The 23,807-nt window shown below is 40.7% G+C and overlaps 1 protein-coding gene across 11 annotated transcripts in view; it reads right to left on the reverse strand.

Moving 5' to 3' along the window:
- The window catches only part of PPFIA2 (PPFI scaffold protein A2), a 230,818-nt gene that overhangs the window by 167,390 nt on the left and 39,621 nt on the right, over window positions 1–23,807 (reverse strand). For 2 of the 11 annotated variants that reach the window (XM_077338926.1, XM_077338925.1), the window contains exon 1: window positions 6,137–6,647. The exons of 8 other annotated variants lie outside the window; for them this stretch is intronic. In XM_077338926.1, coding sequence (XP_077195041.1) covers window positions 6,137–6,217 — 81 coding nt within the window. In that variant the 5' untranslated portion in view covers window positions 6,218–6,647. Of the gene's footprint in view, window positions 1–6,136; window positions 6,648–23,807 lie in introns of those variants that run through there. One more of the 11 variants, XM_077338927.1, reaches the window with a different exon arrangement.

A 23,807-nucleotide genomic window follows, 5' to 3' on the forward strand; every position in this document is an offset into this window, starting at 1 on the left:
TTGACCAAGTAACAGGTTTGCTGGATCGGGGAAATTCGGTTGATGTCATTTACTTGGATTTTAATAAAGCTTTTGACAAGGTTATGTGAACGAGACCTTGGGGTACTTGTGGATTGTAAACTAAACATGAGCAGGCAGTGTGATGCAGCGGTAAAAAAGGCAAATGCCATTTTGGGCTGTATCAACAGGGGCATCACATCAAAATCACAAAATGTCATAGTCCCATTGTATTCGGCACTGGTCAAACCACACCTGGAGTACTGTGTGCAGTTCTGGAGGCCTCACTTCAAGAAGGACGTAGATAAAATTGAAAGGGTACAGAGGAGAGCGACGAAGATGACCTGGGGCCAAGGGACCAAGCCCTATGAAGATAGGTTGAGGGACTTGGGAATGTTCAGCCAGGAGAAAAGGAGGTTGAGAGGGGGCATGATAGCCCTCTTTAAGTATCTGAAAGTTTGTCACTTGGAGGAGGGCACGATGCTGTTTCTGTTGGCTGCAAAGGAGAGGACACGCAGTAATGGGTTTTAACTTCAAGTAGGCTAGATATCAGGAAAAAAATTTTCACAGTCAGAGTAGTTCAGCAGTGACTGCCCCTCACTGGCAGTCTTCAAGCAAAGGTTGGATACACACTTTTCTTGGATGCTTTAGGATGCTTAGGGCTGATCCTGCGTTGAGCAGGGGGTTGGACTAGATGGCCTGTATGGCCCCTTCCAACTCTATGATTCTATGATTCTATGATCATGCTTAAAGCAACCAACATTACATGCTATATATAGAACTGCTGGTTATAGTCCCTCTTCCTTGATAAAACAATATTTCTGAAATGTTTTGTTTCAGTACAGCACTAATTACTTGTGTAAAAAAGCTGTCCTGAATATTTTTATGTGCATTTCTGTAGAAAATATTACCTTTTTGCTTATTAAATATGACAAATCTCAAGCAGTCCTTGCTGCCACATGGAATCTATGACTTCCTGTGTTACATTATTTAATGCCAGCTTGACCGAGGTGGCTCTGCTGTGCTAGTTCTTTTAGATCTGTCGGCCGCGTTTGACGTAGTCGATCACGAGCTGCTAGCGAGCCGCCTTGCCGGTACGGAGATAAGGGGTACAGCATTACGCTGGATACGCTCCTTCCTCCAAAACCGGACACAGAGGGTAGCCGTGGGAGAGGAAGTATCGGGCCCTTAACGGCTCTCTTGTGGGGTCCCACAGGGCTTGGTGCTCTCTCCTACATTATTTAACATCTTTATGCACACTCTGGCTCAACTGGTACGGAGCTATGGGCTGGGTTGCCACCAGTACGCTGATGACACCCAACTCTTTCTCCTCATGGATGGCCATCCGGACTCCCCCCCAGATCCATTTGCCAGATGTTTGGAAGCCGTAGCTGGATGGCTCGAGCAGAGTCGCCTGAAACTCAACCCCTCCAAGACGGAGGTTCTGTGGTTGGGCCGTAGGGGGGCAGATCAGGAAGCGCGCTTACCCTTTCTGGCCGGGACGCAACTTAATATCGCATCTCAGGCCAGGAATTTAGGGGTGACCATTGATGCCTCACTAACACTCAAGGCACAGGTTAAACAGGTAGCTAGCCGGGCATTTTCCCATCTTCGCCAGGCTCGGCTACTAGCGCCCTATCTGTCCTCCGAACACCTGGCCACAGTGATCCATGCGACGGTCACCTCTAGACTAGATTTCTGTAACTCGCTCTACACCGGCCTGCCTCTGGGCTTGGTCCGGAAGCTGCAACTCGTCCAAAATGCGGCTGCTAGAGTCCTCACAGCTACACCATGGAGGGCTCACATCCAGCTAGTTCTGAGGCAGCTGCATTGGTTACCGGTCGCCTTCCGGATCAGGTTCAAGGTTTTGGTTTTGACCTTCAAGGCCATCCGTGGTCTAGGCCCAGCATATATGAGGGACCGCCTTTTGCCCTATATCCCCCGCAGGGCTTTACGCTCTGCGGGGGCTAACCTACTGGTCGTTCCCGGCCCCAAGGAAGCCCGCCTGGCCTCGACTAGGGCCAGGGCCTTTTCGGTCCTGGCCCCAACCTGGTGGAATGAGCTCCCGGAAGAGCTGAGGGCCCTGCGGGAATTACCAGCATTCCGCATGGCCTGTAAGATGGAGCTCTTCCGCCAGGCTTATAACTGAGGCCGGGCGGAAAGAAGATCAGCCCCCCCCTCACAAACTGGCGATAGAGAGCGTCACCCCCCTCCGTAGTTGAGGATGCGGAGAGCAAATGAGTAGATTACGCCATCGCTGTTGCCATTACTGTAAATTATCGGTTTTTATTGTCATTTTATGGTTTAGGGGATGGGGTTATGTAAGCCGCCTTGAGCCTTCAGGGGGAGGCGGGATATAAATATAATAATAATAATAATAATAATAATAATAATAATAATAATAATAATAATAATAATAATAATAATAATAATAATAATAATAAAGCTTTCTGTTTTAGTTGCTTCAAGTACCGCAAGGGTATGCAAAAATGACAACCAATAGTTCAGATTTTGATAAAGCATGGTTAAAAGTTCAAGGTAATTGTCCCTGGATGAAAAGTTATTTCAGGTATTTTTAGGATGTACACAGGTGTATAAATATAATAATGAAATACCTTGGCAATGTAAACAACTCCCAGAAAGTTCAACAAAGCATTATAAGCACTATTAAAAGGTGTAGATTTTTTTTAAAAAACTTCAGATACATAAAAGCTGTATTCATTTGCAAATGAAAATTTAATTTTATAAAATGGAAACTAATCTGCAGAAAAATGGAAAAAAATGATGGACACACACAACAAAAGCAGAACATCTGATTATGAATACTTATGGGATTTTCACTGAACTTATTTGTCCTACTTAATAGAATATAAGCAACTAATTGATGCAAAGAATAACAATGGAAAGGGATAGTAAAAGTAATCTAAACACAGCATTTTCATAAAATTCCAGTGGTTCTTATTGCCTTCCAATAACAGATTTATAAAGGAATATACTTTTGGCTCTGCCTAAGAATTGAACTTTGGTGGCTAAAATTATATATGGAAAATATGACTCACATGCTTCTTCTCCTGTGCTTAACAATGTCTTATTTCTTTTTGAAGTGCACATATAAATTTGAGAAGCTATCAGCTTCATTTAGTATATTGGCTCACTTTCCTGGCAGAGAACACTGAATATGGAACAGTTATAGAATTCTTTCAACAACTATCAAAAATCATATTGAATTACATACAGAATAATATCTGCAGATCTATTCATAAATATCAAGTTACAAATATTTAAGCAATTGGAGTGTTATAGTATCTCACTTTTGCAGACTTCTTGACAGATGTTAAAAGTTTAAAAAATTCAGAAGATGTACAAATGTTAGAGATATACAGAGGTCAGAAGATGTACAAAGGTCACAGTTGGGCAGTGGAAGAGTAACGTATCTTAAGCACAACAAAAACTTGATGTTTCCACCCATGACATTGCAAACTGTGGTGTTCTAATCATGTATATTCTTGCAACATAAAGATTCTTTGAGTGTTCTGGTTTACAAACTTATGGCGATAACCTTGCAAAACAAGAGAGTTCCTTCCTAGGGCTTGGACCAAATGCTTCCTGTTGCAGTGTCAGGAGGGCATTTTCATTATCCAAAAGCTCAGGCTTTAGACTTAACTTTGGTAAACAGGGCCACAGCTTTTATTAAATGTATACAAAGCAAGCCATGAGCACCCCACTATCATTCTCCACCAATGGGAATGCTCCCATTTCATGAATAGAAAGGAAACAAAATTGCCAGTTCCACCTTCCTGCTGCAGACCCTGATACTGTCTTGTTGCTTGGCTCCTGACTCCATTGAACAGAATTTGGGGGTGTTCAGTGAAGTGCAGTGTGAGGAACAAAGTGGGAGATCACATGACAAGTCCTTTGTACAGTATATTGGATGCAAACCATCGGTATTGGTTGTAACTATAGAACCAATGCAACTAACTCAAAGGAGCCAAATAAAGAGCATACAAGGTGACACAGCTATCCCTAATCTGCTGACACCACATTTCAGTTATGCTAAGTCACCCAATACAACTGAATGTAGATCTAGTGGAGAGCTATTGCTAACACAGCAATGACAGTGTTACTCAATGGCATGCTCCTTTAGCATTCTAGTCCTGATGCATCTCTTGCTTGCCACAGCATCTGAATCAGTTTATATTCAACTAGATTTGGACCAGCTCTCCCACTCTTGACTTTCATACAGCAGGTATGTATACATAACTACTTCTGCATAACTTTCCCCCCTCACCTTCCAAATCCATACTCTGTTTCACAATTTATGGTTGCATCAAAATGCTGTGATATGAAATTGGAGGGAGAGCTTGCTTTTAAAGAAAAGGTTAATAGCTCCAGCCCACTAAGATATAGTCCATCAAAAAAAAAGACATCAGTTATGAAAGATTCAGCATACCTCTTCATTATGATGACTAATTTAGTTAATGCTGATCAAGAACACTTCAATACAAGGAAATATATTTAAATTTCAGATTTAGATCTGGGATGTATGTAGGAGTAACCTGATGTATTTACAAAGCTTCCAAAGGACCATGGTTTCCTGCATTCTCATTCTATGATGCATAGATTGTCATAAAAACACAGAGAATCCTTGTGTGCATCCTTTCACAAAAAGGAGTGGGAAGCCCATGTAGAAGGCTGGGATCATGGCTTTTGGCTGCCATCCAGTGCCTAGTTACACCCACCAGTTCCACTTACCCTGCGGTAATTAGACATGCATAGCTAGGCAAAGAATTACATCTACTTCCTTCAGAATCAATGCTGGTTTATGTTATTTGATATAAGAAAAAAGTATTTTTGGGATAGGAGAAGCCATCACATCGAAGAATATGAAGGAACCCAGGAAAATAGTTTAGTTTTGACTCACTATGGGGAAAGCAATCAGTTTGTAAATTAACAGATTTGGAACACTCGGGTCTCTGAATCAGAGCCAGGATCCACTGAACATCCCTGTGAGGAAGATAACACACTGTTTCAGGCCAGCTCTGGGTGATCAGTAGATATGAGTGCGGGAAAGGGCAGGACAGCAATGTTAAAAATAGCACCATAATAAAAAGAATATGATCTGAAACAAACACAGAACTTTATCCAAATACTTGCAAAGACTCAGTTAGTGAAATTGATGATTTTGGAGGCTACACATTTTCACATTAAATTCCTTATTGTATTACCTAGGAAGAATTTATGCATCAATGATTATATCATTAAAGACCCATCACAGACTGTAACTGTCAAAACTCACAATGGATTCAAAATGAAGAACAAGGAGCTTTATTTTAATCCCAAGCGCATGAAGATGATGAAATGAAAGAGGTATTATAATTTAAAATAATGGCCTGGGTACATTGCTGCACAAGGACAGATAGCTGAAGAATTCATTTGTTGCCATTATTTGTTCCACTGTCTGTTCAGATAATGGGGGGGGGAGACTAACCCCCACATGGATTACATTTTTCCTGGGAACCACAGCATCAAGGATTTCATTTATTCAAATAATATAAGAACAAAAAAGGACAATACATTTGCATCACTGTCTCTCACACACAAAAATGAATAATTTCTTACCTTTCCATGTACCACAGAAGAGCACTCCACACATTTTAGCTGAATGTGTCTTTAAACTAGAAGCCCTGATCAATCTAGCAGGGGAACCATGCTGTGCCTTTTCATGCATGTCTGTTACTGCCATCCAACATATTCAAAGTAAAAGCCAGGCATTAACAACTTGGCTTCAAGATTTTAACAATCTCTTCTCCTGCCAGTATAAAATGCAAACTTCCACCAAGCACTGTTGTGCATTTTACACTACTAATATGTTGCAACAATGTCATATATGTTCTTGGCTATTTGCTAAATATAAAAATCTACTTCTAAGAAATGACAAAAATCTAAGCATCCAGCATGGCTTATGAGTAATACTGGGGAAAAAATGTTCTTTCCAGTCTCATCCAAAATTATAGATGAATCCAACAGTTAAACCATATGTTATTATCAAATACTTACTGCTTAAAGCCTCATATATTATTTATCTTGCTTTTAACAGCAATTAACTTTTTGATAACTTCAGTAATTAAAGCTCACTTACCTGGAAAGTATAAAGCCGAGTTCCATTGGGAGGATGTACTTTAGGGGACCCAGAGACGGTGCTCACATCAGAGAAAATCATTTCGGCTCACAGCTACAATATAATCCAGGAGGAACTACAGAGGAGGCATAGCAGAATGCTCTGCTTATGGACCAATACTTCCATACATTACTGGCAGGCTACTGTATGGATTAACATCTGCCCCTTCCATGCAGAGATGAGTGACAGCCCATGAATCCCTCATGCCCACACTTGTGAGGTTAGCTGAAAAGTGAGGTTAGCTGAACAGTCCTTTAGTTCAGTGAATTCTTTAAAATACACATATATATGTGCAGAATAATGAAACCAAGATTTATTTTAAAATGCGGCCAGGGGGTGGGGGAAACCCAGAGCAACCTACAATCAAATGTAGCTGGTGTAGGATCTGGCAATGCTTTGGACCCTGCCCATCTGTTCTTAGTGATAATCACCTCCCTCCTCTACAGACTAGCAGAGTGATTATGCTAAGCGCTCCTGTTAACTGTTAACACTCAGCTACAATTTCAAGCAAGCTTGCACGGTGTAAGACAGGGGACCTCTTCTGACTAAACAGCATCATATCACATATAATATAACATTAATAGATGTGGGTGACAAAGACAATCTCATTGGTTCACCGTTGCTCACAGCCACATAATTTAGTTAAAGATGATGATGTGTTTGTTCCACTGATCACACAATACATTTTTGTCTCTGTCTAATAAAGAAGACTGAACCTGGGGGAAGAAATCAGAGGCAGTCCACAAAACCCAGGCAGTTTCCCAGACTAAACTGAGCCTCTTTTAACACACAGTCTCTTTCCTTTGAAATAAAATCTCCCAGGATATGATATTATTTATAAGGATGACTTTGTTGTACATTTGCCTCCCTTAAGTCTAATGTGCTGCAGTACACAACTACAAAAGAAAAGCACTGATACGGTAATGACAGCAGTGCATTATTTTGATTGCTGAACATTTGTCACAGCCCTTGTTTCACAGGAACACCCAACCAAAAAAAGCATTTATTTTGTGCAAGCTGCAAACATTCATTAAACTACTTGTTCTCTCTCTGCCAGACAACCACTGTAATAGGAAAGTATTCAACATCATATTCAAATCACTTGGCATTTTTAACAGCAAAAAAAGTGCTTTCCTCTATACTTAAATAGGGGCACTTCCAATCAAGATTGAGGGGGGGGGAGAACCTGGTTGGATTTTTATTCTGTTTTGATCTTTAGCAAATATTCTAAAGCCATACAAAACGTTCTCCAGAATACATGTTTGTGATACATACGCTTAATAAATGCATAATTTAAAATCATCATTAATGTAATCAAAAGGATTCTTAAATGTCTCATATTCTATATCTATATCTGATTTCTACTCATTTCAAAATATTAGGAAAATGTTATGTTGTATGTCATACAAAAGGGTTGCAAAGCATTAGTGTATTCCCACATGAACACCAGTGCATTCTTGTGCACATTTGCATGCCAACTTCCACAGTTGTCAACTTTCTGTTATGGAATATATAACAAAAAGTAAAGGCAATCCACCTGGATTCTATGAGTTCCTGATATTTAACTCCTTATCCTCAACCACACAACTGTCACATTCATGAACACATGCATCTAGAACCAAGCATTATTAGGAACCCTCTAAGCTACCTGAAGAAGGAATCACAGCCTGCCACCCATCTAGAGTCCAGCAATCAATATGTGAGGGCAATATAGGAGAGGTCTGGAAGTAAAGGGCACAGGTGTTGTTTTAGAATTAACGTTTTTAACTGTGTTGTTTTAATGCAATGTACACTGCCCTGAGATGGCTAGGCTGGGAGGAGGAATTGACTTATAATTTAATTGTAATAAATGAATAAATAAATAATTAAAATTCTTGTCTCATTATAATGATGGCATTGGCTTTCTCCCAGAAAGACTTGGGCTTGTCCTCCCCTCACTCTTGACATAAATGCCATCATTTGACTTGACTGTTTGACTTGGGTTCCATGAAGTTTGCTGGATGGCCTTGGGAAGCCTTCTGTGTCTCTTGGGTCTCATTCATAGGGATTACCCTAGGTGGCAGATTGCAATTTGCAGTGGAAAGGGAGTTGGGTCTGGAGGAAGACACATGCAGCCCGGTTCTGATGGGGCCCAGCAGAAGCTCTCAGGCTGAATGAGGCCACAGCTGTTCACACTGCATGGAATGGCGAGCAGGCCTGGGGGGTGCAGCAGCATTGTCCATGTGCCCTATATAATGGTGCTCACAAAGGCGCCTCTTTCTCCTCTGTTCCTGGGATGATGTTGACAATGATTCAATTTATTACCTTCTGCTCCCAGACTAGCTAGCTCCTGGTGAGTTACAGGATAAAAGCCCCACATAAAACCATAAAACCCCATTAATCCCAACCTAATTCCCCTCTGCAATGAATAACTTGACTCCCAACTCACCCATCCATCCCTTATCTCCATTTTAGCAAATGTTTGCTATAGTGATCTATCAAATAAATTTACTTACCCATCCATCCCGGCAGATCTCCTGCTGTGCCTCAGTGGTTTTGGGAGCAGGCCCATTGTCCCAGACATTGTGGGGAGGGGACCCCTGTCCCAGCCTTAACGAGATGCCTGGTGGAAGAGCTCAGTCTAACAGGCCCTGAGGAACTGTGAAAGCTCAGTCAGTGTCCTCAGCTCTTACAGGACCCCATTCCACCAAGTAGAGTCCAGGACCAAAAAGGCCCTGGTCCTTGCCCTGGCCCTGGTTGAGGCCAGTCTCACTTCCCATGAGCCAATAGATTGGTGCCTGCCAAGCAAACAGCCCTGGGGGGAGCATAGGAAGGCATCTTGACCCTCAGATATGTGGGATGAGACCACAGATGGCCTTTAGTGAACACCAGAATCTTGAACCTGATCTAGAATACCACTGGCAACTAATGCAGCTCCCTCACACTGGGTGGATATAAACCCTCCAAGGTGTTCCTGTGAGGATCCTAGCAGCTGCATTTTGTACCAGCTGCAGTTTCTGGGTCAAGGACAAGGGAAGGCCCATGTACAGCTAGTTATAGAAATCAGTCAGACCATTGTATGGATCACTGGGGCTAGGTGTTCTGAGGACAGATAGGGTGCTAGTAGTCTTGTGTGGCATAGATGGAAAAACACCAGATGGGCTACTTTGGTGACCTACACCTCCATTGATAGGGAGCCATTCAGTTATGGCTTCCAAACGTATGGTGAATGTTTCCAGGGGGAAGTTCAGGTAGCCATCTATCAGGAGATAGAGCTGGGTGTCATCCACACAGCCCAGCCCATAACTCTAGACCAGCTGGGACAGAGGGCACATGTAGATGTTGAAGAGTGTGGGGGAGATTGCCCCCTGTGGCACTCCACATGGGAGTTGAAAGGGGTGCAACAATGTTTCCCCCAGCAACCCTCTGTGTCCAGTTTTGCAGAAAGGAGACAAGCCCTTGAAGGGTTGTCCCACATATCCCAGGTCCTGCAAGGCAGAGGACTAACAACTCATGGTCAACCACATCCAATGAGCCTGACAGATCTAACAAAATGAGGATAGCCAAACTGCCCCAATCCAGCTGGCACCAGAGATCATCCATCAAGGTGACCAGCACCAACTCTACCTCATGGCCAGGATGGAAGCCTGACTGGTATGGGTTGAGTGCTGAAGTTTCATCCAAGAATGCCAGGAGCCAATTTGCAGTGGCCTTTTCAACCACCTTGCCCAGAAACACAAGATGTGAGACTGGCCAGTAGTTGGCCAGGTCCTGCAGATCAAGTGTTGGTTTCTTCAGTAAAGAGTGAACCACCACCCCCTTCAGTGCCCCTGGAAACTTCCAAGAAGACAGAGATTGATATATAATATCTCTAAGGGGACCTCTTAACCACTGGTGATGCAATTTGAGTAGCCAGGATAGACAGGGAGCAAGGGGGCAAGTGGTCGCCCTCACCAACCCCAGCATCTCATCTACTTTGGTTACTTCATGTTTCCCTACCCTCCCACCCTATTTTCACTTTGTGTTTTGAGAGTTTTCTTTTCTTCATTATCTATGCAATTTTTGTCACAACTGGTGGTTAAGCTTTGGGGCCGGACCCTTTTAAGGTGAAGCCTGTGCCTGCATGCTAGGCTCCGCAAAACGTTGGGAGCCTCCCTAAGAGGCTGAGTGCATTCAAAGGCAGCACTTCTTGGCTGGGAGGTGCTTCATCACACTATGACTGGTGGGGTGCCCTAACAAAGGCTGACTCCCATAGGGCACCCATTTTACACCACCCTCCCATTGCATAGCAGACCTGGTGTTAGGGGGAGCTCACTTGACCCCTGTAGCATGGTCTGGTGGTGTGGATGCTCCTTTGTGGTCGGCTAGCCACTAAGAGCAGGATTCACCCGTGGGGTTTCCTGACACTCATTTGTACAACAGTAAAGCTGTGGTCTAATTCATGCCAAAAATATATTGTGTCTGAGTCTTCTGTAGGTTCTGTGATATTACCCATTGCCATGCAACCGTCCATACTCTCTTTAAATTAAACAAAGGGCATTGATTAAAAAGATTAAACATATAGAAAGCAAACTCTGTCATACTCACAGCCTGATGTCTTGCATATTTATTAAAGAAGAAAGTTCTACCGTGTTCTATAAGGCTTATTCTGAATTAAGAATATGTAAATGTAAGTATAAGTCCCTGGCCTCACCATGATCTGGCCTGGGCAGTGCTATTCTGTTGCTGGCAGGAAAGCTGAGTTCCATTGTTATTGCTGCTTCTTCATTGGAACTATAAATAAATAAGTAAATATTTTATTTGTATATCACCCCATCCTGCTAGCTCAGAGAAGTACCATGCATAGACAAGCAGGCAAGTAAGGATTAGGCAGAGCTGACACAGTGGTACAGAGCTTAATGGTGTAAGAGGTTCAAGAAAGAACCAGTCTGTCAGAATAGCTTCTTCTTGTTGGATGTGTGAACTTTTTCACAAGTCAACCAATCTAGTTGCTCCTCACAAGTAGAAAGTTTTCCTCAGTCTTGTCTGGTAACTGGTAATTATTGCTCCAAGCCATAAACATCAAGATCTCTTTAATATGCCTAACTGGTTTTGTGGTCTACATGCTGCCTTTCTGTTACCAAGGTGAGAAAACATATGGTGATTTTTAAACAGCTCTTTGTATGCTTACCTTAGCTCCCGATTAAGACCAGAACTAAAACACTAAAACTATGGATGTACCTTAGAGATATGAGTGCTAATGCTGAGGCATAGTAGAGGACAAAATGTCCTCAAGATAGTAGATCTATGGTAATTGTTTACAATCTGGTAACAACTGAATTCAGTTTGAGTTGCTTGATTCACATGCATGCTTAGCACAGACATTTTGCCATGTGAAAATACCAGGGACTAATTTACACATTACAGATAAAGCATTATTGGCATATCCTCTCTGCGTACTACCTTGTAACCATATAACAAGGCAGCTATACAAAAATCATTTCCCTCACTTTCCTAATTGCACAATTCTATAGAAGGGGTCTCATTAGACATGCCACATATTATCTTTCATGTGTTTTAGCCTGTAACTCTAAGGAATACAAATGGCAATTTTCAAGCAGAACAGAATGTACATTTAATATCTATTAAGTATTTCAAGTTCAAACACTGGTTAAATTAGTTTATACAATTATTAGGTTACTAAGAGTACAAATACTTCAGTAATTTTAAAGGAGCATAATTTTTAAAATCTAAATTATAGTAGTAAATGCTAGCCAGTAGTACAGAGTATCCATATGGTGTCAAAATATTATGACCGATATTCCCAAATATCTGAGACATAAGGATTAAATATGCCAATTATTATAATTACACTTCATATTAAGAATAAAATTTTCAGGTGTAAAAATGAGCACTTGATGTCCACTTAAGTTTATAATCTAGAAAATTCACAATGTATCTACATTATACCAAATTGCATAAGATTCATGGAATGATGAAATTGCTATCTTGGAATGCCTTAGAGATCATTTTCACACTGGAGGTTTCACACCAGAGTGCAGGCTGGAGTTTGAGTCGAGGTTAGTTGCCCTGCCTCTTCCTGCTCCCACATGGGGGAATATTTGGCCTGGTGCACCTCATCCACCCCAGATTTGTGCTCCTGCATGGAAACCAGGGTAGTGAAGTCCCCAGTGTGAAAATGGTCTCTTGAGATTGATGCTGCAAACTACTGACTATTGATGGTCTCTCCAAGGCCTGGTTATTCAGATTTCTAACCAAATAATCATATATAGGGCAGACAGAAGAAAAGCATCTGATCTGCTTCACAAATTCAATGTGATAATAAGTTTGAAAAGACAAACGACTCATGACCAAAGAAAAACATGGAACACAACCTCCAGTTTCTCACATGGGTGATCTACATCATGACAGAGAGGTTAAAGTCTAGTTCAGCATATTGTTGCACACATGCAATGCCAGGACTGGAAGGAGAACCTGGATTCCATCTAGGAAGTAATGAATGCTAGCATTCCAAGAGGGAAATCAATATTTTATTTCCTTTCAGTCAGCAATGTTCTTCCAAGTTAATCATAAGACCCTGTCTTTTTAGACTTCACATCCCACTCAAATCTAGCTACTTATAGAGTACCAATACATCTGTGTTTTAATTTTCTCTCATCACTATAAAGCTAAGCTGGAAAGAGAAACGTGAAAAGAAATGCATATCATTTTGTGTTATTTTGCTTTCATGAGTGATTTTCTCATTATCAATAGATAGAAACTTATGAACAACCTGAACATCTACAAGAGAAAAAGGCATGAAAAAAATAACTACTATATTGGAAAATAAAAAAAATTAACAGTTTCTAATGTATCTATTATTAGACTCATAGGTGTCTCAACAGAGAAGTTTTACTTTAAAAAATTAACTGGCATTGCAGACCCTTTAAAACACGGAGAAAGGTGATTGGCTGCCTGGTTTGATTGACAGGTAGAGGAGAGTTGTGTGTAAAGCGTGTTGCTCTCTTCCGCCATTGCAAGCTGGCATGCAGAGTGCTAAGAAGTGTGAGAAGGCAGCAGAGGAAAGTGAGAGACCCAGAAGGTGAGGAATGGCTGGAGGCGTGTTATTTTTTTAGCATTACATCATTTCGCTGGCGTAATGCTATTTTTTTCAATGTATGGAAGAGCCCTTGATATTTATCTTTTATGCAGTTCTATAAGTATATCCATGGGAGAGATGAAACAATAGCAGTTTCCTTCATGTTGTATAAAGTGTTACTCTCTTATGCGACACTCCCCGGCAGAGATTACTGTCAGTAAAAAATTGTAAGTATGTCAAACGCAAACTACTGTAAACAGTTTTTTATATGCTAGAAAGATGCAGGGATGAACTGTGTGTACAGTATACAACAAGCATCTAAAACTGGATTTCTGTATATTTATAGGGGGGAAAGAGAACATTTCCACCTCATAACTTGGCTGTATTGATTTTGAGTTGAGCGACAACCGTGGTGTGATTGTTTAGTGTAGGATTTTTATGTGGGCAATGCAGATAAAAAGGAACTCAATGTGTCAAACCTAGCTGATGCATAAGCAGCTGTCTGGCTAGTTCATCTATATTTTTCATGATCTTTGTTAGGGTACATTAGTTTAATTTTTTACTATATTTTAAGAAGTAATGACTTATGTTTGGACACATTTGACTGTGATAAATTCTTGACTGTGGCTTTGTCAGTGAGGTGAGTCACGCACTTTTGATTTTGGTTTGCAACATGGGGATTGTACTCCTGTTAAAATTTACTAGTTTTTAATTCTTTTACCTATTTAGTTAGCATTTGAAATTGATGTCAGACTGCAAAATGATTTTTGGTAGTGTTAGAAATTCATTATCATGGATATTGTTGCTTTTATACTTAACATTTTCCCCCTAATACACATGAACTTTTCTTTCTATTTGCTTTTCAGATTGCCTTTTAAAAATAGCAGATAACTGTGTGATTTCTTTTTAGACATGCTTCCTTGCTTGGGCCCTTCCTGCACAGCCACAGCACCTCTGTTTTGAAGGGTTGAGCTTCAGACTACTCTGCTTGAGCCATCTCGTCACTGCTTCCAGACTTCTGGCTAAGACTTCTGGGAGAGAATCTGGGTGGCCATCCACCAGGAGAATTTGCAAAAAAATCTCCAGAGACCTGCACAAGAGGGTTCACAAGTACTATCTATGTGTTAAAATCAAAACAGAAAGATGGGGATGAGTTCTCAGCACCATCTCAGTGATATCCCCACTGACAGCCTTTGGTTGACAGCCTTGTTGTGGTCTTTAGTATACTTTGTTCTCTTCTTTTCTTCCCTTGAGGACTTGCATTTTCTAAAAAGGGGTGGATGGCTATTAAAAAGGGACCATTTGTTTATGGCAACATTAAGAGGTTTTTCCTAGGTATGCATGTGGCACTTGTACATGCTAAATGCTGTTGAGTCACTTCGAACTTATAGTGACACTATCAATTAATGTAGCACCTCCTCTTCTTTAGAAATTTATCTCAATGCTTTTGATGGATTATTGGCATATGTGTATAATTATGGTCCTAAGTGCAGCTGAAGGGTGCAAACCCAAAGTACATGAAAAAGAACTGGGGTGAAACGGATCATGGCTTTATTGATTAATCCAGGAATTGGGCAATCCACCTGCAATACAAGGGAAACCCACACCAGCACATCTGCTGGGGGTAGTCTGCGGATGGCAAACGTAATGGATCCATACACCTCTGAGACCGATTATGCATGGGGCAGGAACCCTGGAATGGTGGCAGTAGGGCAGCCCCAATTATACATGACGCTGTCGCCATCCCAGCCCTGGCCTGGCGCAGCACCCCGGAAAACACTCAGCAAGAGAACACAGAATTTTCCACATTACCTGGGATGCCGCAGGCGTGAGCAACAACTTGGTCGGGCCAGCACCATGCATAATTGGCAGAGCCAGGCTTTTTGGCCCAGCCCTTCCCCTGACCTACAGTGTCCCTGCAGGGACACTGAACACCCCTGTCAGCTTTGCAGAGCTGCTCAGGGACTCCCCCCACCCCCACTTTGGTGGGAGAGTGGCATGCCGCTTCCCACCATTGTGCAGTGGGGCCCCCATTCCCCCCACTCCCTGCCCCAATGCTGCTGCCTTCAGGCAGTGTGCTGGGCTTTCCAGCCTCGGCATTTTGCACACGTGTGTGCGATACTCTGGGGCAGCCATAAACACCAGGAGATTCCCTTCCCCGTGCATACACGGGAAGCACCAGAACATGCTGCCACAGTGCAATGCCTGACAGCAGCTCAGTGTGGATACTGCTGTGCATAATGTGTTTGAGAGGATTCCTTGCCACCTGTGAGTAAAGTTAAGCAACAGCCCCCAAGCTAGGCATGCTGCTAACTGGTTTCATCCTCAAAATCCATTAATGGGGTCCCCAGTCAGGGGAGGCATACATGCAGGTGCAGCTTCTGCCTCAAATGGATCCAGGCCCATTTCCTAAAAGAGCTTAAAGCTGTGACAAACGCTGTGTTTCAAAAACAGAAAACTGAGGAAAAGTGGGAAAGGCTGGCTGATGAGTGAACTGGAGTCACCTGAGAGCCATGTGGAGGTGCAGCCACCAATAGGACCCTCTCAGGATGAAGTGGCCAGCTATAGGTCACAGGAAGGTAATTACCAAGCATCTTCTAATGCAAGCAACTGACTGGTTGCCCAAGCCCCTTGCTTTTCAAGCTCCTCATCCTGCAGCCATAAAGACAGCCCTGAGTAAGGCTTTTCTCCATGTTTTTGTTTTTTAAAACTTAGTTTGTAGCTAGCATAGACATGATCTTGATAGTTTACTTTCTTCAGATCACAGAAGTTAAGCAGGATCAGCCCTGGTTTGTATTTGGATGGAAGACCATGCAGGAAGTATAAACGGAACTCTTCCGCCAGGTTTATGGTTGAGGCCAGGGCCGATAATATAGATCTATGCCCCCCCCCGGGGATTCAGGATTGGGACCCAAAGTAAACATCATCAGGACCTCCTCCCCACCCGCCGGTAGTGGGAGGGGGGGAGTTGAGTTGCCGCTCTTTGCCATGCCGGTAATATTGGTAATGTTATTATTGTTTTCAATGGGGTTTTAATGGGGGATGTTGTAACCCAACACGAGCCGCAAGGGAGTGGTGGGAAATAAACCCAATAATAATAATAATAATAATAATAATAATAATAATAATAATAATAATAATAATAATAATAATAATAATAATAATAAAAAGTTACTAGTCAGAGATGGGCAAATGCAAACCGCTTCTGACTATCTCTTGCTTTGAAAACACTTCAGGATCGCCGTAAGTTGGCTGTAACTTGACAGCAAAACAAAAAACAAAAATCCCCAAAATGAACTGTTTTATGATTGATATCACAATGGTAAAATATTCTAAATTAATTCAAAATTATACTCTGCTTTAATCAACATATATGTTTAAAGGGCCATTGAATCCATGCATGACAGAACATAGTACACAGAACATAGGAAGTGATAAGTCACTAATGAGACAATAATTTAAGTAAAATCTGTGATATTAATAGCTTTTATTCCAATCCCAGGTCGATCCAGTCCCTGCCCTCTACACAGAATGTGATTTCTGTTTTGATTTTGGGCGATTTAAATTTTCCTTCTGGAGCACGAAGGATTGATCCAGAGAGACCCTACCTTTATTGTGCAATATCTTAGAGTGCTTTTAATGCTCAATATTTTAAGAATCAAATTGAGAAAGCAGGTTGTTTTGAATCTGGGCTCTCCTCCATGGTAGAGACACCCTGATTGGCCAAAGGTGTCCATGTAACAAGTTTGTCTTAAAGGAGAAGCCCTAATTTCTCTCAAGTTTTGTCAGTTTGGATTTTTTTCTTCTTCCTCTGCCATCTTCGATCCTTTCCCCCCTCTCCAAGAAAAGAAAGAGGCTCCTCCCCCCCTTCAAGAAAAGAAAGAAAGAGGCTTGGCTCCCCCCCTTCTCAACTACCCTAACCACATGCAAAACACTTTCCTGTTTCAATGGGGAGGGGGGGAAGAGGACCGATCTGAATTCAACAGGATTAACAATGGAATGAACTAAGTAAGTGCAGACTCTGCCCTGGTCTGAAAGCATCCCTTGGGGAATTAGATTATGCGAGGATGTTTAGGCATTCAGAATGGGAAAACATACAACAAGTAGACCTTTTTACATTCTTTAAGAGTCCTTGCCTGAATATACAATCAGTTTGCCCACCCACCTCTTTAAATGAAAACACTCAGACAAATGTTGGGTTATTAGCAGCTGATCAACATAAGCTACTAACACTTGCAGACTAACCCTGACCTGGGTATCCCAGACTAGCCTGATCTCCTCTGATCTCAAAAGCTAAAGCAGGGTCAGCCCTGACGAGTGTTTGTATGGGAGACCTCCATGAAATATCAGGGTCATAATACAGAGGCAGGCAATGGCTAACCATCTCTGAATGTTTCTTGCCCTTGAAAGCGCTTTGGGGTTGCTGTAAGACAGCTGTAACTTGATGGCACTTTCTACTACCACCAGCCATTTATAAATCTGACTGACTAAAGAGCCTTGTAGAACTCTCCAGTCAAATGTCAAGACCAGAATTTGAAGAAGAAAATACATTGTTCCAATGTGGATTATTTATAGACACAGCATGCCCCTTTCATTGTGGCCCTTTCTAATACAAAATTATGCCCTATTGGGCTTGCAGTCAGATATACAAAGGGAGCAAATGCTTCTGTCCTGCAATTCATGCAAAAATAATTTGTGAATCATCCTATAAAAGGTCAATTTATGAACTATTTATATTTTTTAAGTTTTTAAATAGATGATTTAGACTATTAAACTTACATTTCTGCCCAAACACCGCAATGTCTAGGGTTGCTTTAAAAAACATTTATTATATGGCAAACATCATTTAGCTATTTAGTGGTGACTCCTAGTATCTTCTTTCTTTAATATGACATATATAATTCTGAAAACAGAAGAGCCCAGTTTCTATTTTCCAACAAGCAGCTGCTAATGTGCATCTAAAAATATATGGTATATATTATGCATGTTTTAGCAGATTTTGCAAGTCTATTTATATCTTACATTGAATATTAGAATCTGACACTAAGCCTTTTAAAATAAAAAGTAGATGACTGAGCAGCTAAAAAACTGATGCTCTTTTTAACAAGCAGGAAAACCAGGAATTTAATGTATACATATTGTTTAATCCTAACCCATTAATACATTAAGACAAAATCAGACCTTGGTAGTAGGGAGAATAGGAGAGCTAAAATTACAAAATCTATTGATATGGGAACTTAGTGACTAGTGGGCACCTATAAATACCACATCTATTGACAAGAAGGGAAGGGAAAAGCAATGGATTGACTATGCTATCTCTCAACCTACCCTACCTCACAGAACCACTGTGAGGGTAAAGTGGGGACTCCTGGAGTCACTGGATGAAGGGTGGGAAATAAAAGAGATAGAATGAGGAAAAGTATGGTACATATACTGAGATCCAATTATCTTAATTGTACAGTTAGAAAATAATGATGATTAGGTTGATTTTGGACTATAATCCAGAAGAAATCTTTGTCTGGAGGCCTGTGGTAGTCCGAAGTAGTATTGGCTGAAAACTGTTGCTAAAGCCAACAACAAGGAAATCATCTTTCATTTTTGCTACATTTGCATTATGATCCTGAAGACCTCCAATTGTGGGTGATTTGGATAAACTGTTTTTACTCCCATTTCCACAGCACAGCCATCTAGTGGTAAGTCTGTCTGGAAACCTATATGGCCTAGATAGAATGAAATTGAAAAATAAATAAAACGACAACTATGAACAGAAAACAATACATACTGGTCTGTTATATACCGTAGATCAACACAACAGCCTGCCAGATAATGGCTGCAGTTTAACAATTGTCTTCCATGTGTGGACTGACAGGCTTTTCCTTCTCTTCCTGGACAACAGCACATCATTCTGACATGTGGGATTTTCAAAAGAAGCTCTTAAATGTGGCACTGATGGAAGAGGAAAATATGTGCACTGCACACAACCAGTGCTTCTGTGTATCTCTGGCTCATAGCTGGAGTTTCAAGAGTGGGATGAATGGCAGTAACTGACTATAGTCAAAGCTGGTGAACTAGTGGAGAGGGGCAAGAAAAGAAAAGAAAGTCATTAACGATTGCTGCTTTAGATTGCTGCAATGTATCAGACTGTGAGGAACAGTACAGTTGTTTTCAGAAACTATTTTCAGAAAACGTTATGTTTGGGTTTAATTTTTACAATAAATGAAATTATTCATTCATATAGACTTGCTGACCATGAATTATATGGAGGGATTTGTTACATGAAGGCTACAAAATACATGATACAGTGTCCAGTGATTACAAATTACTCAATAATGTAAACAATCAAGACTCATATCAGCATTAATTCTGTATTCTATTTGCCAAATGGATTTTCCATGAAAATCCTTTTTAAAAAAAATGGAATTGCCAAGTTTATCCTGAAAATTTTGTTCTTAGGGAACAATCTGAAAGTTTTACATAAAGATGAGTTAACATTTTACTGAGAGAACTCTTACTGAGATTAAATTACTCCCTTATTTAGCTCACAGATTTATGTATGCTTAAACATTTTAATGTGACATTCATCCATGACTTTCAAATCCATCATTTCTCTCATGCAAATTCCACAGCTTTTAGCAGCTAGTACCTAAGTAGTAGCAGCTGTATTAACTATTAAACTTGTTTATTTTATACCGTTTATCTGATTCTGTAGCAACAGATCTTCATACAAATGAGCACTAATTCCAAGAGCTAGGGACAAATGCATTAAATACAGCCTCTCTCATCATCATTGCCGAATGAAATACAAGATATCTTGTGACAAACTCTAGAACCTTAGCCATCTGTTAGTGTATTGCAGCAAAGAGAATAAAGAGACTTCAAAAAGAATAACAAGTATATTAAGATACAAACTAGCACAGATTAGAGCCCCCCCCCCCCCAATCTAATTTTATTTTAGTCTTGCTTTCCCAGCACAGGTCTCCTGAAATCTAACAAGCGAGTTTTCATCAGATTTTTCATAATCCAACATGAGAGAGTTTTGCCTTTAATCGCATAAGGTGCAATTCTAACTGTACATTTCTCATTTTGACTTAAATCCTTTCATTTACTGCCATCCAGTGGCAGATATGAAAGTAGCATTTTTTACCAGCTGCAAATTTATTTAAACTAAATCCCACAGTCCCTAGCCAGGATAAACCAATCTTGTCAAGTCTTGTGGAGGCTTAGCATGGTCTGGTTAGTATTTGTATGGGAGATGACCAAGGAATACCATGGTTGTTACACAGAGGCAGGCAATAGCAAGCTACCTCTGAATTAGTCTTGCCTTGAAAATCCTACAGGGTCGCCATAAGTTGACTGCAACTTGATTACCAAAAAAATAAAATAAAAATCCAGCAGACTAACAATGATACCCTAAATCAAATTACAGTCAGGGGCTGTTAGAGACTCCCTTTACATCAAGCCTGAAGGGAGGAGGGGTGTTTGGAATCCTGAACAAGAGCAGCCATTGGCCCCGAGGGAGAAGAGGTTCCACCAATAGAAAAATTTTGGAACCTTCAGTAAGTTGTCAAAAGTATATGTATATAGATGAGCACCATGTTTCCTCAGGGAGAAAGTCCTTTAGGATAATAAACTAGAATCTTGGTTTAAGCTACAAGTGCTTCTATGTCAAAACCTTACAAATATTTTAGAAGAAAATCCACTTTGCTTGGAGGTGCGATTAATTGCATGATCAGATTTTTGAAAGAAGGTTAAGGGATTTGATTTAGAGAGATTTGCAGACATCTGTTTAGTTTTGTGATGCCTTCTTGGTAAGAAGGGGGATTCTTCATGTCCCAGTCCCTAAATCCAGATAATCTGCTTGAAGGATATTATAAAAATACAACATTTTTTTTCATAAACTTAGGTATCCTATGGAAGCCTTTAGTAAGATAATGATACCCAAACTGATATACTTAGAATGATTTAACAAGTGTTTGTGAAGAAAGAATTCACCCTAAGAATTCACCTCCATTACTGTGACCGTTCTACATCTAAGAACATGATCCCACTGCCAAATGGGGTTGGAGATAGCATGGTGTTTGAATAATGTTTGTACTCATTGGGTGTTTTATGATTGATAAGAATAGAATTTGAAGAATATAAATTGAAATAAGAATAATAATCCAGGTAACTTGTCATTTGATCTAAGAATATGGAAATAAAGAAGAGGTCATTGAGCCTACTTTTGCCTCTAAGCGTCAGATGGACTGTTTGTACTTCGGTTTATATTTCTGTATATTTCCATGTATCCTCTTGTGTTTGTTGAGGAATGGGAAGGAACTTACTAGTAAAAAGAAGGCCTACATCATGTTTCCAGCATCACACAGAAAGTGATGATATCATACAAACAACTTTAGGACAGTGGCCTCTTTCATAGAGTTTTTGCTGAAAAATCAGAGCATTGCCTAAAAGTTGTTGACATGATGGAATCATTTCCTGTGAGATGTCGGAAATGTGGCCCATGTGACCTACTTCTTTCTACAAGTAAGTACCCCTGCCAGCCAGCTAGAGGGTAGGGGCTGGCGGAGGGCAACTTTTACCTCTACTGGGAAGTCTGGTGATCCTGTACAAAAACATATAGAGCATAACAACTCCCTGTAGACTTTTTCAGAATCACAGTATATATAATTATGATCAGTTCTTGTGCAATTGTTCTATATTCCTACCCTTCATATTTCTATGATTTTAGATCAATAAAATCAGAATCCAGTAGCATCTTTAAGACCAACAAAGATTTATTCAAGGTGTGAGTCATTTTAACCTGCAGTCATTGCCCAGCATTTTCATATTGCCCAGTATTTTCATACCTTTAGTCATTTTAATGGAATAATTTCACTTATTCAGCTGCAAGTGTGCAGTAGTCAAGTGATGTACAATTTGTTTGTTGCCCAAGCTTAGCAAAACATGCTAAGAAAAAGTAGAGACACGGTACTCTATTTCTGCAAATTACCATATATTCCTGAGACCGTGCCACAATGACACAAGTGGAGTGGACATGAACTATTTTTGTAACATGTTCCAACAGCCCTGGAATTTGGTTAACCAAGAAAGGGAGCCTTCTCAAGATCACCCGGTAAGTTTCATGGTGGAGAAAGCATTTGAATTTGAATTCAATACAGATACAGATTCTATGTATTTCTCAGGGGTTGCACTTGTGATGCCCACATGTCTCTTTGAAATTTACTGCAATTTTGTCTAATACAGTAAGTAGGTCAACTGGCCTTTCAGGAAGGCAAGCTTTGTACACATGAAACAAATAGAGGTGTGCCATCTTAGCTTAATGCTTTCTATACAGCAATCTAATTTATCTCCACAAGGAGGTGCTCATTCTTTTCAAATCCAATTGCTGGTGACAGAAAAACTGTGATGAAAGATGTATTTATAGCTTGTTCATTTTTAGTTTTTCTGAAGCGTATTTTGCAAGAATAAAGAGGGCCGTCAATTGTTTTGCCACAGCTGTAATAAAAATTAGAATGGACTTCGTACTTGAAAAGCACAATATGTAACCCACTACAAACATATTAATTGTAAAACCATTTTAAAAGAACACTTGAAAACTAAGGATTAGGAGATTTTCCCACCTAGCATACTGCAGTCTGTATGCAGAAGTTATTTCTGTTTCTTGTACACAGCCTAAAACCATAGTTTGCACAGGTATTAATTCAGTACTATATGCATGCATTTTCTCACACAGGATTTATTTCCCAGGAGAGGAAGAGTGATATGTGAAAGAGCCCTGGTGATCAGATTGATTTCTCTATTACTCTATATACAAAATTACTACTTTCAATAAATTTTTCTTAATGCAGCTCTACTTAATGTCTACCCAAAGGGGGAAAAATCCCTTAAACATAGTTAAACCACTAAAACTTTTTCAGGCAAAAGAGGGATGGCATGCATCCATGTCTGTGTGCCTGTCTCTCTTCTGGATTTCAGTATATTGCTCCTATACAGGACTGTAGCCTCTTGGGGAATTGAATCTATATAAGTGATCTCACATTTTGGATAACATACATAGGCACAAATGCAAAGTGTATTTAGCTAGATGAGAAATAGCATCTGACCTGGATAACCTGGGCTAGTCCAATCTCGTCAGATTTCAGAAGGTAAGCAGGGTTGATCCTGACTGTTATTTGGATGGGAGACCTCCAGAGTATATCGGGGGTCACAACATCAAGGTAGGCAATGACAAACCTGGTTCCAGAACACCTAGCCACAGAAGCCCAAGCAATGATCACCTCTAGGCTGCTCTATGCAGGCCTACCCTTATCCCTGACCTGGAAACTCCAACCGGTGCAAAATGCAGCAGCCAGGGTCCTTATGGGGACACCTTGGAGGCCCACACTCCAACAGTTGCACTGGCTACCAGTTGACTACCAGATTAGTCTTAAAGTTCTGGTAATAACCTTCAAGTCCATTTGCAGTCTGGGCCCTGAGTATCTGAGAAACCGCCTCTCTACCTATGCTCCCCAAAGAGCTTTACGCTCCTCTAACACCAATAAACACCATTGGTAGACTAGCTTCCCTAGCCCCAAG

The sequence above is a fragment of the Paroedura picta genome, chromosome 5, assembly GCF_049243985.1.
Source record: "Paroedura picta isolate Pp20150507F chromosome 5, Ppicta_v3.0, whole genome shotgun sequence".
Lineage (NCBI taxonomy): Eukaryota > Metazoa > Chordata > Lepidosauria > Squamata > Gekkonidae > Paroedura > Paroedura picta.